Raw genomic sequence first — 19,087 nt, 5'->3', positions numbered from 1 at the left:
TCCAGATTAAAAACCTGAAAGAGATTGGAAGCAAAAAAGATGGACAAGAAGCCATCAAACAGCTGTCACAGAGCTGGAGTGGGTGTGCTGGTGTCACAGAAGGGACTGGACACAGAGTATCAGGAGGTGGAGGGACATCTCATAAGGATAAAATAATTAGCTCGGCAGGAAGGTTAACAGTTATCTGTGAACACATACCTCACAAAAGAGCCCTAAAATACAGGAAGCAAAAGTGACAGAATTAAAGGGAGAAACAGAAAATTGTGTGTCATTGAGACTGCAGCACCCACTCTCACTAGCGGATGCAGCAACAGCGTTCCAGTCTAGCCCGACAGCCAGGGGAAAGGGACACATTCCTGGAAGGTGTAAGTTATTGAAACTGCCTCAAGAAGAAACAGAAAGTCTGAGCAGACCTATGGTGAGTAAGAAATTGCATTAATGTTGAAAGTCTTGCCCTAACCGGTTTGGCTCAGTGGATGGAGTGTCGGCCTGCGGACTGAAGGGTCCCAGTTTCGATTCCAGTCAAGGGCATGTACCTTGGTTGCGGGCACATCCCCAGTGGGGGGTGTACAGGAGGCAGCTGGTTGATGTTTCTCTCATCGATGTTTCTAACTCTCTGTCCCTCTCCCTTCCTCTCTGTAAAAAATAAATAAAATATATTTTTTTAAAAAAGGAAGTCTTCCCAAAGAGAAGCCCAGGTCAGGTGACCTCATGGCCTGTTTCTCCTGGGAGTGCAGTTCTTCCTCTCGTCACTGTGGTGTCAGCACGGTGAGAATCAGAGACCACGCCTTTCCCAGTCCTCCATGTTGGTGCTGTCAGAAGAGTAGACACGGAACAGTTTTCATCATGATTATTGTAACTGCAGTGGTACACCAGTTATAATGCCATGAAACCATTTTTCCTAGGCTTTTTGTTATCTATATACTAGAGGCCCGGTGCACAAAATTTGGGCATGGGTAGGGTCCCTAGGGCTGGCCAATGATCAGCTTCCCTGCTTCCCCACCTCCCCACCTCCCTGCCTCCTCTTTCCCTTGTGGTGGCAGCGTGCGGGTGCGAGGAAAGGAGGCCCCGGCCAGCACCTGGAAGAGAGGCCCTGGCCGGCAGCCGGAAGTCCCTGATTGGCCCTGATCGCCGGCCAGGCCTAGGGACCCTACCCATGCATGAATTTTGTACACTGGGCCTCTAGTTATATCATACATGTACACAGAAACACACAATTTACATGAACTAGTTTGTGCAGCGTGTGGGCCCATTTTATTTGTTCACTTTTGGGGGTGGTGGGTCACTCACTCTCCAGCTATGACCACACCTGAGGAAAAATTAGCCTGACCCACACTTCTTCCCATAGGATCTTTTTTTTCATGAAATCCTTTTCAATCATGTTGATGTGCATTTGGGGACCTTAGCACCTTTTTCTGTTTCACCTGCCCTCTTACCCGCCATGTAGCAGGCTGTTCCTCCCAGTCATGTGGAAAACCTCCATTTCTAATGGCACAGCCCCCCATACTCTCTGTGGATAAAGTTCTTGAAGTGGAGTTATTGGATGAAAACATATAGATTTAATATTTTCCTTGTCTCCCAAGTTTTTGGTAAGCTCTAGATTAGTGTGGGTCACTGGAATTATAATGTGAGCCACATTTGTAATTTAAAATTTTCTAGTAGTCCCAGTAAAAAACTAAAAAGGTAACAGAATTAATTTTAATAATACATGATCCACTATTTATTTTTTAAAAATATATTTTTATTGACTTCAGAGAGGAAGGGAGAGGGAGAGAGAGATAGAAACATCAATGATGAGAGAGAATCATTGATTGGCTGCCTCCCACACGCCCCCTACTGGGGATCAAGCTGCAACCTGGGCATGTGCCCTTGACTGGAATCGAACCCAGGACCCTTCAGTCCCCAGGCCGATACTCTAGCCACAGCTGAACCAATAAGAGCGATCCACTATTTCTTAAATATTATCCTTTTGACATGTAATCAATATAAGAAATGATCAGAGAGACATTTACATTCTTTTTACCGGAGGAGCGACCTAAAGCATGCAGGAGTGACATTGGAGACCTGGGCAGCTCCTTGGGCTGGGGGTCTTGTGTCTGTGGCATTGCCCTGGCCTCCTGGGGAATGCCTGTGTCTGCAGAGAGCCTACAGCCTGGGCACATGGAAGCTCTCCATTTCCTTCCTGGTGATACTGTGCTGCCCCAGTGTTATACACTGAGTAGTTTGGGGCAATGGTGCTTGGAGTCCTGCCTTCCTTGTACCAGTGACCACAGCAGAGCTGGCCATCAGCTGTTCCCATGCTGGGCAGTCTCATTGTACCCGCCCCTCACACTGGCACTAGGCAGTAGGCACCACCATCCCCTCACTTCGGAGAGAAGAGACCGAGGCACAGTACCACTGAGGGCAGCCCCTCCAGGGAGGTGGGGAGCAGGTGGGCCTGTGGGTGCCCGGGAGACCATCCCTTGGCTGCTGACCTGGCTGTGCTCTGTCCCCCAGCACAGCCACGATGAGGGCCCTGCCGTGTGGAAGCTGGCTCCGCGGCCAGGAGGTGAAGGCACTGTGGTAAGGGGTGCGTCTTGTGATGCAGACATACCTCACTCGTGTTCCCTCGCTCCCCGGCATCATTTCATTAGGGGCATTAGTGTTCCTCTGGATAGCAGAAGACGAGAATGAAGGGGGAAGAGGTCTGAACATGACCTTTGTGTTCACACTTGTCTGAGAATCCTTCAGCGGGTCGCAGGCAGCCTTGGTCTCGGGGCTCGAGGGGGAGACGGGCTGGCTGAGTGCAGTGCCTTCCTCCGCAGGCCCAGGAGAGGCTTTGCACAGCGTTTTGCTGGGAACAGGTTCAGGATGCGTGAGTGGCCAGTCTTCTCATCCTTGCTCTGCATTTAAGTTCAAAAGTTTGTGGAGAATTGAAGCAACTGAATTGAGACATCACAAAACATGAGATTCAGGCCATGTCAGGGAGAGAGACTCCAGGTCACAGGTCACTTGGGAAATGGTGCTGCTCCAGGGACCACAGCAGTGGCATGCCCTCTTACCAGCGAGGACCGGTCACAGAAGTTCTTTCCAAAACTGACGGGGAGACACTGCCGACGTGGCAGACTCCTGTGATGGCACCGTCTTGTCACTGTCCCCCGCCGGTTCTACTGTGCAAAGAAGTAAGATGTCACCTGTCCTCCCTGGCAGAGGGCCTGGCAGTGGTGGGCACTGCGTGTTTGCTGGGTGCAGACTGTCTATGTGGTGCAGTCACGCGGGTCACACACAGCTTGCACACGGGTAGGTCAGCAGGGCAGTGCTGGGCCTGGTTTTTGCTCTGGTGTGTCTGACCAGTCAGCAGTAAATGTCGTGTGCTGTCCCTACAGTGCAGTGAGTGCACATGACCATGTGCCAGGAGGCCCTTTTCATGGGGCCGTTTTTCCTCTAAACTATTTGCTCTAGATAACTCTCCGCAGCCCCGGGTATTGATGTATTCCTGCAGCCCTTGCTCATCCTTAAGACCCAGACCAGGTGGCCTTCCGGTGACTGTGCAGCCTCCAGGACACGACTGAGCACACCGCCTACCGGCGGGTCCCTCTCTTTATCCCCAGGTTGCAGGTGCCGAAGTTGGTGCTGAAGGGCAGCCTGTCTTCCCCTGATGGAAAGCAGGGGGGGGCGGGGCGGCGTGCCGAGTAAGCTCCACACCTGAGACCTCGTTCTTGTATTTCAGTCACCGGAGCACGCGGCAGTTCATACGGACTGCCGAGTGTGTGTGCACGCGTGTGTGCGCATGTGTGAGTGTGCTCCTGACTGCAAGCGTAGGGATCTGTTCATGGGTAGGACATAGTCTAGGGAGCGGCAGTGCTAAAGTTTGGAATTTATTTGTATAAAACTTTTTTTCTTTAGCCATCAGAATTACAGAAGTTTCTCAAAAAGGATATGTTTATTAACTGCTTTCTCTTTCTGGTCATACTAGTTAATTAGTTCACAAATTCTTAAAGAATTTGGAGGTAGGTTGTTAGTTTTATAAATACATTTTTAAGTTAGTGATTTCAAGTGAATCTCAGACAACATGTGGTTTCCCAACCTATTTGCAAGATTCAAATTTATGATTGATTTTTTTGTTATGTGTGATTTTTACCTCTAGGAAATTGAAAAGGAGGACATTGACTTAGAAAATGTTGACTACATGGCCAGTTTTGAAGATGATTTTGAAGTATGTATAAACATTAAAGTTTTTCTTGGCTTAAAATAATTTGTCCTTAAAATCAGCTTAAGTATAATAACATAGTTTTTTTTTCTCTCTTTACTGCTCCTAAGATTCCATATCTGTTTGATTTAGGTTTGTTATCTATAAAAAGTTTGTTATATGTCTACTAATGCTTACCAATATGACGTAATTGAATGACATTATAATTCATTGTTAAGTGCACTGCATCCAAACATATATATGTATATGCATGTATACAGGGGTGTATACATGTATGCATATGTATGCATATTTGTATGTGTGTGTGTGTATATGTAGAGCATATATAATGCACACGTCCTCATAGTCTTAGCCTGGGAGTTTGTTTTGTTAGTTCATTTGTTACTTTTTTGTTTTATATTCCACATAGGAGTGAAATCATATGCTTTTTGTCTGGCCTATTTCATTTAGCATGGTACATTCAGGAGCCACCCATGTTGTCACAAATGGCAGTATTCCATCTTTTCTATGTTTGAGTCGCATTCTTTTGTGTACATGCACCACGTCTTCTTTCCCCAATCATGTATCGATGGACAGGTGGTTTCCATGTCCTGGCTATTGTGAATAATGCTGCAACGAACATAGGAGTGCATAGATGTATGAGTGTGTTTTCATATTTTAAAATAAGTAACCAGAAGTAGGATTCTGGGTCATATGGTCTATCTATTCCTAGTTTTTTGAGGAAACTCCACACTGTTTCCACAGCGGCTGCATCAATTTGCATTCTTCCTAACAGTGCACAGGGTTCCATTTTCTCCACATCCTCACCGACACCTGTTATTTTTGTCTTTTTGATAGAACCATTCTGACAGGTATGCGGTGGTATCTCATGGTTTTGATTTGAATTTCTCTGATGACTAGTGACACTGAGCATATTTCCATATGGCTGTGGCCATCTGTGTGTTTTTCTTGGAAAAATGTCTATTCAGATCCTCTGCCCGTTGTTTAAGCAGATTTTTTGTTGTTGTTGTTGAGTTCTTTATATATTTTGGATAGTAATCCTTGTTGGAATTATCATTTGAAAGTATCTTTGGTGCGTATATATTAGTAAACGTTATGTTTTCTTGCTGAATTATCCCCTTTATCGGTATACATGTCCATCTTTTCATCTTGTTATCTTTTTTGTCTTGAAATCTGTTTTGTCTGATATGAGTGTGGCTCGGCCCGCTTTTCTCCGGACACTGTTTCTGGGAGTGTCACCTCCCCCACTGGAGGCCAGTTTGCGGCTGCAGGTGTGACGGTCTCTGCAAGACAGCATATTGGTGGCTCTTGTTTTTCAATCCACGAGTTCAGCCGTTCACGCGTGGGGTGAGGCCCGATACACGAGGACTCCCTGCAGCCCTTTCACCTTTTGTGTTCTGGCCGCTCTGTGTCTCCATCGTTTCTTTTCCCTTTCCTTTCTGTCTGCTATTTCAGTCAGATGGTTTTCTGTGATGTTTTTCTTCATTTCCTCTTTCTTAATGTTTTGGCCCCAGCTCTGGGTTTTGTTTTGTGGTTACCATGAGGTTTGTATAAAATATCTCGTAGTTGAAGATAGAGTCCTGTTTCTGGTGCTTCGCATCTCCATTCCCTTACACAATCCAGTCCTTTTCCTCTTCCTTTCTATGTTGATGTTTTATGGTGCATTTTAAACGTTAAGCGGGCCGAGCCACACTCATATCAGACAAAACAGATTTCAAATTGCAGCAGCTCTAGGTACTTGTCTTTACCTTCGTTATAATTGTTTAGTGCCCTATTCTGAAGTAGGGGTGCAGTTTCCTGCCTCTGTCTGTCAGTCATCCCACTCAGAGTTTTTAAAAAAATAGTTTTATTGATTTCAGAGAGGAACGGAGAGGGGGAGAGAGAGATAGAAACATCAATAATGAGAGAGAATCACTGATGGGCCGCCTCCTGCATGCCCTCCACTGGAGACCGAGACCGCAACCCGAGCACGCGCCCTCGACCGGAATCAAACCGTGACCCCCCAGCCCGCAGGCCAGCACTCCGTCCACTGAGCCACCCAGTAGGGCCACTCCCAGGGTCGCGTGCTGCTGTCTTTTTGCTTCAGGTGGAGGAGCTCCTCTACGCGTCCCTTGTGATGCGGTCTGAGGGGTGAATGCCCTTGGTGCGCGGAGGTCTGGGGAAGCCTTTGTTTCTCCATCAGCCGAAAGGATAGCTTTGCTGGATTTATTTTCCTTGGCTGGTGGTTTCTCTCTGTCCATACTTTGAGTCTATAATTTCACTCTCTTCTAGCCTGTAGGGTTTCTACTGAGAAAGATGAAGATCATTGAATGGAGTTTCTCTGTGGGATACTGTCTTTTTGTTCCCTGGCTGCCTTGAGAATTCTTTATCATTAACTTTTGACAGTTTTAATACAAAGGGTTTTGGAGCAGTCTTTTTGCATTGAGATAATGAGATGTCCTGTTAGCTTCTTGTACTCGAACGGCATTTTCTTCCCTGGGTTTCAGAAGTCCTCACTGCCCCCTCTCTGTCCTCCTGGGGAACTCGTCATCCTTGTGCTGCTCTTCTCATGGGGTCAGATAGTGCTGGTATTGTTTCTTTATTTTTTTCTCTCTTAGTTCTCTCTTCTTCCTCCTGAATCTTTTCTAGGTTTCTGTCTTCCAGCTCACTAATTCTCCCTTCCCTATGTTCTGCTCTATTTCCAGTCTCTCTCATGCATTCTTTTTTTTTTTTTAATATATTTTATCGATTTTTTACAGAGAGGAAGGGAGAGAGATAGAGAGTCAGAAACATCGATGAGAGAGAAACATCGATCAGCTGCCTCCTGCACATCTCCCACTGGGGATGTGCCCGCAACCCAGGTACATGCCCTTGACCGGAACCGAACCCGGGACCTTCCAGTCCGCAGGCCGATGCTCTATCCACTGAGCCAAACCGGTTTCGGCTCTCATGCATTCTTTATCCCATTTGTTGAGTTCTTCAGATCTAGAATTGGTTTGGTTCTTTTTTATAGTTTTGGTCTTTTTGGTAAAGTACTCCTTTTGCTCATTAATTTTATTCCTGAGCTTCTTGAACTTCCTTTCTGAGGTTTTCTTGTATCTCACTGAGTTTCCTCATGACCGCAATCTTGAATTCTCTGTCATCTAAATCCAGCAGTCCGTGGCTTTGACTTGGGTTTCTGGAGATTGTCGTGATCTTTTGGTGACCATGTGACCTTGTGTGTTCATGGTGCTTGATGGGTTGTTCCTTGGCCGGTGCAGTTGAAGTCTGAGTTCTTGTTCAGGTAGGTTTGAGCCTAACAGTGAGCACACTGGTGCTGAGAGGACGCCCTTCTGTTCTCCAGCAGGTGGTGCTGTAGTGCAGGCTGTGTTATCTCTCACCTGTGCATGTAGTACCACCAAGGTGGGGGGTGTTCTCGCTTTGTCTGGGTTGGCTAGGTCTTGGGGCACCACCACTGTGGTGGGGGATGTGGTGGGTGGGGGTAGCTGGGTTTGCTAGCCCACAGCCTGCCCCCTGTTCCTTGTGGCCGCTGGCACCCTGGGCTGTAGCTGTTGTTAGGGGGGAGGGAGCTGGAATCTTGGGCAGCAGTGCTGCTTCTGCCCTCTCACCCTTCGCTGGGTCTAGCATGGAGGTCGTACCTTGACCCTCCCCTACTGTTATGTTAGCTGGGGCCACGGTGGCCATTGAACGGCATCTGCGGACACCATCCCTCCCCTTCCCTGTCCCGCTGCCCTACGCATCCAACACGCCCCCTGCAGATGTACTGAGGCGTGGGTCTCGCAGCGTGTTTGTGAGCTGGCAGAGGAGCCAGGTTGGATTAGAGATGTCTGCCTGATAAATGTAAGGGGAGAGACAAACAAAGGGGTCTTCTTTATCCACCAGGAGGCTGATGTCGACTGTCTATTTTAAATGATAAATTGCACGTTTTGCTTTGTGTTCTTTAAAGTATATTTGTCTTAAAGTTTCCAAAAACATAATTATTGTTTGTAGGACTATGAAGATGACTTTGAGGTTTGTGATGATGATAGCACGAATGAGCCAGAACCAAGAGAGAAAATGGAAGAACTTCCTCTAGCCAGAAAAAAGGAGATACAAGAAATTCAAAAGGCCATCAATGCAGAAAATGAAAGGATTGGCGAGCTGTCGTCGAAGCTGTTTCAGAAGCAAGGTCGATCGGAGCGGGAGAGGGAGCCAGGGGCCGGTACGTGGTGGGGCTGCTGTCTGTGCCCCCGGGAGCTGGGCCTCGTCCCTGCGACTCCCGTCAGGCGGCACTCAGAGACCAGTGTGCGGGGTGTCTGCAGCGGGAGCTCCGACAGCCTTCTGCTCGGGGCCTGGGCCAGGTGGCCCGGAGGGTGGCTGTGCATGGTCAGTGCAGAGGTGCTCACGTGGGTCACATCCTGCTCATTCTGCCCGCCTGTCAGTCTGCCCACCGACCTCGTGTGTCCACCGGAGGCTCAGAAGCACCCGCAGAGCCGGCGCAGTGGGAAAGGTTCAGAATGGGGCCCGTTGAGTGTGTTTCAGGGGGTTTCTTTGTGACATTAGAGTGTGTTTTGCTCAGAAATTCTTGGCATTGTGTTATAATAATGATACTTGTAAGAGCAGGAGTAAATATTTCTCAAGTACTTACAGGGAAAAAACGATAGCATCTTGATAAATTTACACTACAATTAACACAATATGTCAACTAGGACAATATTAAAATTATTGGATGATATGCTACTTTAAATTATTTAGTAAAATAAGTCATAAGTAATAGGTACAATTAATTATGACTAATAGTTGATGGGATGCAATAATCCAGTGAAGGTCAGGCAGAATGGTTATTACCCTCACATCTGTGCCTGTTGTAGAGGCAGAAAACCTGAGTATTATGGACTATTCTCCAAATGCACAGCTAAACTGTGTCTCCGAAGCCGGAGCAGCTGTCCTGATGGCGGTGGTGACACTCGCTGTGCCACAGCAGGTGTGAATTGGGGGCCTGCTGTGGTGTTGCTGAGAGTCTGCAAGCTTTTGTTCTGCAGTTCCTGGTTTTCTTAGCAGACCTTTGAATTACCTTTTTTTAAAAATTTTATTCATGTCCTTTATTGTTCCGGGCACTATGGGCTTTAATAGCTTGATTTACAAGAATTTAGAACCCCCTTTAAGACATTATTTTTGTTGTATTTTTTATTTGAAAGAATTATTCACTATGATTAGCCGTCCTGCCTGTGGTAGGGGCCGTGGAGTGGCCTCAATGGCACTGGCTCTGTCACTAGCTGTGTGGTCTTGAGTGGGACTTACCCTCTCTGTGCTTCAGTTTCCTTCCTGCAAAATAAGGGCAAGGCCTTTTTTAGGGCTGTGAGTGTTAATTAAATAAGCTAATACCTGTAAGGTGCTTGTCTTCAGCATAGTGACTGTTAGTGCTAACAGCCGCCACCACCTGGGCTGAGAGAGGGTTCATTCCCTGTGTCCTGCTGCCCAGCCCCAGCTGTGCTGGTGTCACTGCTGTGCACTGCCTGCTGCACCTGTGCTGACTCTCCTATTTGCTCCCTTTTCAGGGCAATAGGAAACCATTTGATAAGTACCTTTTTCCAGGGCACGAGGTTATGCCGAGGCATTTGAAAACGTTTCTAACCTCTGAAAGGTGAACTGTGTACTTGGTTGGTGAGGGTGCTGACACCTGGCATTTGCGAGCCGTGTGGCAAGGTGTCTTCATTCCCGTCTTAAACCTGTGCCGTGAAACATCGTCCAGTTTCCTCATTGTTCAGGAGGCTCCTGGCATCTGTGTGCGTACAGCGGGCAGAAGGTGCTCGTCCACACGCCTGCGTTCACCCTCGTGCTGTGCTGTCCTGTGTGGATGTCGCGCAGCACAGGAGAAAGGGGCCACGAACAACCTGCTCACGGTCACAGCAGGTGACGGGCAGGACTCCCAACCCAGATCCCGCGCATTCCTGCCCATGGGCCCCGGGGATCTGATAAAACGGCTGGAGGGCATGAGATGCAATTGAAATAAACATTTGAACAAACAAGTGTGGCAGTAAATCTGCACAGGAAACCACAGAAATCCTTGGAGAGCCGAGGCGAGTTGACATCCTGTGCTGAGGAGGGCAGTGGGAGGAGCTCCCACCAAGACCGCCCTTCAGTCTGGGCCCTGCCCTGGACTTGAACCTGTAGAACAGCGGTTCTCAACCTGTGGGTCGCGACCCCTTTGGGGGTCAAACAGCCCTTTCACAGGGGTCGCCTAAGACCACATCGGAAAACACATATTGTTTTTGTGATTAATCACTATGCTTTAATTATGTTCAATTTGTAACAATGAAAATACATCCTGCATATCAGATATTTACATTACAATTCATAACAGTAGCAAAATTACAGTTATGAAGTAGCAACGAAAATAATTTTATGGTTGGGGGTCACCACAACATGAGGAACTGTATTAAAGGGTCGCAGCATTAGGAAGGTTGAGAACCACTGCTGTAGAGGGTTAACATTAACTTGCCTCCGTCTCTGTTTTTGCTGCTTGTATGTTCATGTCCCAGCTCCCTGATTAGGGCATATATTCTGGAGGGGCCGGGCAGAGTGGGGAGAAGTGTAGACTGCATGGTAGAGGGGTTCTGAAATATTGCTAACTCTCCCTGGTGTGATTGGCACATACACACTAAGTTTTGCTTTGTTGCCTGAAAGTTTTACATGAAAGTAGCAGAGGCGGTCTCTTAAGTGCTCGTGAACGATGTTTATCAGTAATGTTAGTCATGGGCTACAATTATTAAAAATGCTTCTAAAAATTTTATACTTGACATTTTTTTCTTGAAATATTTGTTTCAAAAATTGTTGTTGTTTTTTCTGTACAGATGCAAACAGTTCACCTTCCAGAGCCCCTGTGTGTGGAATTTTTGTGGATTTTGCAACCGCCTCACAACGCCAAAAGAGTCGGACTCAGGCTCTGAAGCAAAAGTAGGTGTCCTGGGGAATTGGCAGGAGTCTGTGGAGCTGTAGTGTTTGTCTTCAGTACACTTTTAAAATGGAGCTTTGTTTCACTGCTGACTGCACATTCTTTATCTGCACTGCGTTTCTCGGCGCCTCTGTTGTGTGAGAGCAGGTGTGCTGTGTCCCGATACTCAGCATCTAAGGCGCGGGATTTGCACTTACCGGGAGGCACCTAGTTTGGCTGAGGCAGAATCCCACTCATGCGTATCACATGAACTATTCTGGGTCAAAAATCATATTAAAGATTTAAAAAGAAAACAAAAAAAATCAAAGGCTGAAACATGAATAGCTTAATGATAAATAACAATTTAAGAGTTTTTGAGGAAAATGTAGGGACACTTTATCGATGTGTGTCATTGTGCTGTAAGGGAATAAGGTACAGAGGAGAAAAATCCAAACTGCATAGCGCCGATGCCACTAGATGTCAGTTTAGTGCATTAACTAGCAACGCGAGGGCAGAGAGACGCCTGCCCTACAGTATCCCCAAGACCAGTTCCAAATGGGGTAAATAGGAAAATGAATAAAAGAGCATAGTGACAGGAAAGGAGTTTCTGAGAATAAAAGAAGATTAAGCCGGCCAGTGAGGCTCAGTGGTTGAGCATCGACCTATGAACCAGGAAGTCGCGGTTTGATTCCCAGTCAAGGCACATGCCAGGGTTGTTAGGCTCGATCCCCAGTGTGGAGCGTGCAGGAGGCAGCCCATCAATAATTTTCTCTCATCATTGATGTTTCTCCCTATTTTTCCCTCTCCCTTCCTCTATGAGATCAATACAAATATATATATATATATATATATATATATATATATATATATTTAAAAAAGCAGATAAAATGTTAAATTTCTGTAAGGTGCAGTACTCCATAAACTTGACCAAATTTAAAGGTGATTGACCAATTGGGAAAATATATTTGCAAAATGATAGGGGTCTACTATCCCTAATGCACAAACTGTTTTAATAATTTAGTATACAAAGCTAAATATCACTAGAAGTCAGTTCAACTGGAGATCCAGGCAGGAAAACAGGAACCATCGGAGCATTGAAGTGAGGGTGTGATGCAGGTGACCACACAGGTGCTGGAGACTGAGCCTCTAAGCAGGAGTGTGGGCCCCTTTGCAGGACAGGGAGCTGGGCTGGGGCAGCCCCTCCAGCCAGAGAGGGCAGAGAAACAGCGGCCCATTCTCTTACCTGCTTCCCCACCTCCACCAGAGGGACCCAGGATGGTGAGGACACAGTAGAGAATGCTAGGCTGTCATTAAATGTATGAAAATAAGTTACATCTTCTTTATTTTTCTATTTATTGAGTGTTTATTATAGGCAAGTTCTGTGCTACATTCCTTGCATTTGTTATCTCATTCAATATTTTTTAATTCTTTATTGTTAAAAGTATTACATATGCCCCTTTCCCCCCATTGTCCTCTCACAACCTCCCCCAGCCCCCCAGCCCCAGCCTTCACCCTCACCCCATTGTCTGTGTCCATTGGTTATGCTCATATGCACACAAGTTCTTTGGTTGATCTCTTACCCCCTCTAACCCCCTCCCCCACCCCCACCCTCCCCTCCCTCCCTCTGAGGTTTGACAGTCTGTTCAACGCTTCTCTATCTCTGGCTCTATTTTTGTTCATCAGTTTATGTTGTTCATTAAATTCCACAAATGAATGAGATCATGTGGTATTTATCTTTCTCCAACTGGCTTATTTCACTTAGCATAATGCTCTCCAGTTCCATCCATGCTGTTGCAAATGGTAAGAATTCCTCCATTTTTACAGCAGCATAGTATTCCATGGTGTAGATGTACCACAGTTTTCTAATCCACTCTTCTGCTGATGGGCACTTAGGCTGTTTCCAAATCTTAGCTATTGTAAATTGTGCTGCTATGAACATAGGGGTGCATATATCCTTTCTGATTGGTGTTTCTGGTTTCTTGGGATATATTCCTAGAAGTGGGATCACTGGGTCAAATGGCAGATCCATTTTTACTTTTTTGAGGAAACTTCATACTGTCTTCCACAGTGGCTGCACCAGTCTGCATTCCCACCAGCAGTGCACGAGGGTTCCCTTTTCTCCACATCCTCTCCAGCACTTGTCATTTGTTGATTTGTTGATGATAGCCATTCTGACAGGTGTGAGATGGTACCTCATTGTTGTTTTGATTTGCATCTCTCGGATGATTAGTGACTTTGAACATTTTTTCATATGTCTCTTGGCCTTCTGTAGGTCTGCTTTCAAGAAGTATCTATTTAGGTCATTTGCCCTTTTTTTGATTGAATTGTTTACCTTTAGTTAAGTTGTATGAGTTCCCTATAAATTTAGGAGATTAAACCCTTATCGGTAATAACATTGGCAAATATGTTCTCCCATGCAGTGGGCTTTCTTGTTTTGTTGATGGTTTCTTTTGCGGTGCAGAAGCTTTTTATTTTGATGTAGTCCCAATTGTTCATTTTCTCCTTAGTTTCCATTGTCCTAGGTCAGGAGATGTGTCAGTAAATATATTGCCACGAAATATGTCTGATATTTTGCTGCCTATGGATTTTTCTAAGATTTTTATGGTTTTCCATCTTACATTTAAGTCTTTTATCCACTTTGAGTTTATTCTTGTGTATGGTGTAAGATGGTGTCTAGTTTCATTTTTTTCCTGTATCTGTCCAATTTTCCCAACACCATTTATTGAGGAGACTTTCTTGACTCCACTGTATGCTCTTTTTTTCCTTTTCTAATTTATTTTTATTTTTACAATTATACCATGGTAAAACAACAAAACTTACTCACCTGGAATACTTTTCCTTAACGTTTGATAAGTTAATCAAATGCATACCACAATAGAGTTTTGTTGTTATTGTTTAAATAGCGATTTCTCATGATTTTAGTATCACACAAATGTAAGCTGAGACTACACTCAGAAATAAGTTTAGAAAATGTCATTACAAAAGATTGGGAGTGACTTAAAAATAAGAAACAAACACAACAGAACAAACCCACTCAGGGCTGTTGTACAGGAGCAAAAAATCAGATGTTTTCACTGCCATAAGTCTTCAGTACAGCCAAACTTAAAAACCAATCCTCCACAAAAGATGAAGGCATTTTGGAAAAATAAAGCAATTCCAGGGTATACTACGGCTTTTTCTTTTTTTTTTTTTTTTAAATATATTTTATTGATTTTTTACAGAGAGGAAGGGAGAGAGAGAGAGAGTTAGAAACATCGATGAGAGAGAAACATCGATCAGCTGCCTCCTGCACATCTCCCACTGGGGATGTGCCCGCAACCAAGGTACATGCCCTTGACCGGAATCGAACCTGGGACCCTTCAGTCCGCAGGCCGACGTTCTATCCACTGAGCCAAACCAGTTAAGGCTACGGCTTTTTCTTTAGCAACATAACCACCAAAGAGAATCCATATAGATGCAATCAGAGAGCCAAAGGCCAACATGAGACCAATGAACAGCCAAATGCGAGCACCTGTTTGACCCAGCCCACCTTCACTGTGACTATCTCCTCGGACTTGTCCATTCGATACTGCATTAATCATTAGAAAGGCGATGGTTGCTGTAGCGCCACAGGCATGGTATGAATGGTTGAACTCTTCCATAGTGGGGTAAATGACAGCTGCATCTATGATCATCCACCAGCCTGTAAAAAATAGAACACCAGCAGCAATGGAAGCAATAGTATTGCGTTTCCCCCCCAATCAATGCATTCTGAGCATCTCAGCCTTCTAGAAATCCAGACATTTTTTCAGGTCAGCCCAGCCCCGCGCGTGCCTCCACTGTATGCTCTTGCCTCCTTTGTCAAATGTTAATTGAGCATAATGGCCTGGGTCGACTTCTGGGTTCTCTGTTCTGTTCCCTTGGTCTATGTGTCTGTTCTTGCACCAGTACCAGGGTGTTTTAAGAACAGTGGCTTTGTAATATAACTTGATGTCTGGTATTGTGATCCCTCCAACTTTGGTTTGTTGTTTTTTCCCCCCAGGATTTCTGGGGCTATTCGGGGTCTTTTTTTATGCCATATAAATTTTTAGAGAGTTTGTTCTAGGTCTGTGAAATATGCCATTGATTTTAATGGGAATTGTGTTGAGTTTATAGATTGCTTTGGGCAATATGGACATTTTAATGATGTTGATTCTACCAATCCATGAACACGGTATATTCTTCCACTTGTTTATATCTTCTTCTATCTCTTTTTTCCTGTACTTTTCCAAGTACAGGTCTTTTACCTCTATAGTTAAGTTTATTTCTAGGTATCTCTTAATTTTTGTTGCAGTGGTAAATGGGATTTTTTTTTTTTTTAGTTTCTCTTTCTATACGTTCATTATTGGTGTATAAAAATGTCATTGATTTCTGAGTGTTAATTTTGTATCCTGCTACATTGCCGAATTCATTTATTAAATCAAGTAGTTTTTTGATGGAGTCTTTAGGATTTTTCTATGTACAATATCATGTCATTAGCAACTAATGACAGTTTTACTTCTTCTTTTCCAATTCAGATGCCTTTTATTTCTTCTTCTTGTCTGATTGCTATGGCTAGAACATCCAGTACTATGTCAAACAGGAGTGGTGAAAGTGGACATTCCTGTCTTGTTCCTGTTCTTAGGGGAAATGGTTTTAGTTTTTGCCCATTGAGTATGATGTTGGCTGTAGGTTTGTCATATAAGGCTTTTATTATGTTGAGTTATGATCCCTCTATTCCCACTTTGCTGAGAGTATTTTATCACGAAAGGGTGTTGCATTTTGTCTAATGTTTTTTTTTTCTGCATCTATTGATATGATCATCTGATTTTTGTATTTCAGTTTGTTTATGTGATGTATCACATTTATTGATTTGTGACTATTGTACCATCCTTGCATCCTTGGAATAAATTCCACTTCGTCATGGTGCATGATCTTTTTAATAAATTGTTGGATGCCATTTGTTAATATTTTATTGAGGATTTTAGCATCTTTGTTCATCAGGAATATTGGCCTATAATTTTCTTTCTTTGTTGCATCTTTATCTGGTTTTGGGATTAGGTTAATGCTGGCTTCATAAAAAGAGGTTGGAAGTGTTCCTCTTTGATTTTTTGGAATACTTTGAGGAGTATAGGTGTTAGTTCTTTGAATGTTTGATAAAACTCCCCTGTGAAGCTGTCTGGACCAGGGCTTTTGTTTGGTGGAAGCTTTTTGATGACTGCTTCAATTTCCTCAGTAGTTATCAGCCTATTCGGATTTCTGATTTTTCCTGATTGAGTTTTGGAAGATTGTATTTTTCTAGGAATATGTCCATTTCATCTAGGTTGTCCAGTTTTTGGAATAGAGTTGTTTGTAGTATTTTTTTTTTTTTTTACAATCCTTTGTATTTCTGAGGGGTCAGTTGTTACTTCACCTCTTTCATTTTTCATTCTGTTTATTTGGGTCCTCTCTCTTTGCTTTTTGGTGAGCCTGGGTAGAGGTTCATCAATCTTGTTTATCCTTTTAAAGAACCAGCTCTTGGTTCTATTGATCTTTTATATCATTTTTTGGTCTCTATGTCATTTATTTCCATTTTAATCTTTATTATTTCCTTCCTTCTACTTACTCTGGGCTTTTCTTGTTGCTCTCTTTCTAACTCTTTAAGTTGTAGGGTTAGATAATTTATTATCAATTTTTTTGTTTTTTGAGGTGGGCCTGTATAGCTATGAACTTCCCTCTCACAACTGCTTTCGCTGTGTCCCATAGGTTTTGGATTGTTGTGTTTTCATTGTCATTTGTTTCCAGGATGTTTTTTATTTCTTCTTTGATCTCTTTGGTAACCCAATCATTGTTTAATAGCATGCTATTTAGCCTCCAAGTGTTTGATTGTTTTTTTATTGGTTTTATTATAGTTGATTTCTAATTTTATGCCATTGTGATCTGAGAAGATGCTTGATATGATTTCAGTCTTCTTGAATTTGAAGAGGTTTAGCCTGTATCCTAATATGTGGTCTATCTTTGAAAATGTCCCATGTGCACTTGAGAAGAATGTATATTCCGTAGCTTTGGGGTGAAATGTTCTGAAGATATCAATTAGTTTCATCTGATCTAGTGAGTCATTTAGGATTGCTGTTTCTTTGTTGATTTTTTTTTTGTCTAGAAGATTTATCCAGTGATGTCAATGGGGTATTAAAGTCCCCTACTGTGATAATATTGTTGTCGATCTCTCCCTTGATATCTTCCTGAAGTTTTTTTAAAAATGTATTTTGGTGCTCCTGTGTTGGGTGCATATATGTTTACCAGAGTTATATTCTCTTGTTGTATTGATCCCTTTAGTAATATGATGTGACCTTCCTTATCTCTTGTTATGGCCTTCACTTTGAGATCTATTTTTGTCACATATAAGTGTTGCTACTCCAACTTTTTTTTCATTTCCTTTTGCCTTAAAATATTTTTTCCCACTCCTTCACTTTCAGTCTGTGTGAGTCCTTATATATGGGGCATGTTTTCTTATCCATTCAACTACCCTATGTCTTTGGATTGGAACATTTAATCCATTTACATTTAAGGTTATTATTGATAGGTAGTTTGTTGCCATTTTTATTTTCTATTCCTGTTTTCCTTATTCCCTGTCTATTTCTTCTTTTTACAACATTCTCTTTAGCATTTCCTGCATTGCTGGCTTGGTGGTAATAAATTCCCTTTGCCTTTTTTGTCTGTGAAGCTCCTGATTTTCCCTTCAATTTTGGATGATAGCCTTGCTGGATTGAGTATTCTTGGATTCAGTCCCTTGCTTTGCATAATTTTGTATACTCCATTCTATGCCCTTCTGGCCTGATGTGTTTCTGTTGAGAAATCAGTTGATAGTCTAATGTGCGATCCCTTGTAGGGAACTCTCTGTTTTTTTTCTTGCAGCCCTCAAGATTCTTTCTTTGTCATTAACGTTTGCCATTGTAATTGTGGTGTGTCTTGGTGTGGTCTTTTTTGGGTGTATCTTGTTTGGGACTCTGTGTGCTTGTGTGATTTTTTTCTTTCCCATGTCAGGGACGTTTTCTGTCATTATTTCTTCAAATAGGTTTTCTACTCCTTGCTCCTCTTCTTGTCCTTCTGGCACCCCTATTATGAGGATGTTGCTTCATTTCATGTTGTCCCAAAGCTCCCTTAAACTCTCCTGCTTTTTTTACAATTGCTTTTCAGATTGGGTGTTTTTTCTATCCTATTTTCTAACTCGCTGATTCAGTCCTCTGCTGCTTCTAGTCTGCTGTTGAAACCTTCCATTGTGTTCTTCATTGCAGCAATGTCATTCTTCATTTCCTCTTGATTTTTACACATGTTGGTGAATTTCTCATCCAGATGGTTGAGCATCTTTATAACCTTTGGTCTGAATTCTTTTTTAAAAAATATATTTTATTGATTTTTTACAGAGAGGAAGGGAGAGGGATAGAGAGTTAGAAACATCAATGAGAGAGAAACATCAATCAGCCACCTCCTGCACACCCCCTACTGGGGATGTACCTGCAACCAAGATATATACCCTTGCCCAGAATCGAATCCAGGACCCTTCAGTCCACAGGCCCACGCTCTATCCACTGAGCCAAACCGGTTAGGGCTGGTCTGAATTCCTTCTGTGACATATTGCTTGCCTTCATTTCATTTAGTTTCTTTTCTGATGAGTTCTCCTTTTCTTTCCTTTGAGGATTGTTTCTTTGTCTCCCATTTTTGCTGTCTCTTTCTGGCCCTGGGCACCCTGATTGAGGTCCAGGAGGTTAAAGTCCCTAGAGGTCCAATGGTCTGGAACTTGTTAGCCCAGAGGCTGGGTCTGCCTGAGCCTCATGCCTTTATTGTCTCTGCTCTGAGCTGTACCCACTTCTCCCATGGTTCTGGTCCCTCAGTTGTCTGCTGCAGATGCTCTGGGTTGTGGGGGCACATGCACAGTTCCTCTGTTGTGTGACTCCCTGTGGGGGCCAGAGCCCTCTGGCGTGCAATTCACTGTGCCACCCTGGCACCTGCGGCAGTGTGGTGCCCTAGGT

The 19,087-nt window shown here is 43.9% G+C and overlaps 2 protein-coding genes across 2 annotated transcripts in view; one reads left to right on the top strand and one right to left on the bottom strand.

Annotated features, from left to right (window-relative positions):
* The window catches only part of DYNC2I1 (dynein 2 intermediate chain 1), a 69,628-nt gene that overhangs the window by 27,430 nt on the left and 23,111 nt on the right, over nucleotides 1-19,087 (top strand). Inside the window, 4 exon segments of the mRNA XM_070423549.1 lie at nucleotides 2,497-2,562; nucleotides 4,127-4,195; nucleotides 8,159-8,369; nucleotides 11,002-11,104. Of these exon segments, the coding sequence (XP_070279650.1) occupies nucleotides 2,497-2,562; nucleotides 4,127-4,195; nucleotides 8,159-8,369; nucleotides 11,002-11,104 (449 nt within the window).
* Nucleotides 14,153-14,864, bottom strand: LOC139016658 (transmembrane protein 50A-like). The gene is given in 4 exon segments (XM_070424924.1): nucleotides 14,153-14,247; nucleotides 14,479-14,814; nucleotides 14,817-14,843; nucleotides 14,846-14,864. Coding segments are annotated over 4 exon segments (477 nt in total).

This window comes from Myotis yumanensis, unplaced genomic scaffold (assembly GCF_028538775.1).
Source record: "Myotis yumanensis isolate MYYU_CA2020_CCGP unplaced genomic scaffold, mMyoYum1.0.hap1 SCAF_9, whole genome shotgun sequence".
NCBI classification, from domain to species: Eukaryota; Metazoa; Chordata; class Mammalia; order Chiroptera; family Vespertilionidae; genus Myotis; species Myotis yumanensis.
The sequence above is the reverse complement of the archived record's forward strand: the minus strand, read 5'-3'. Positions and strand labels throughout refer to the sequence as shown.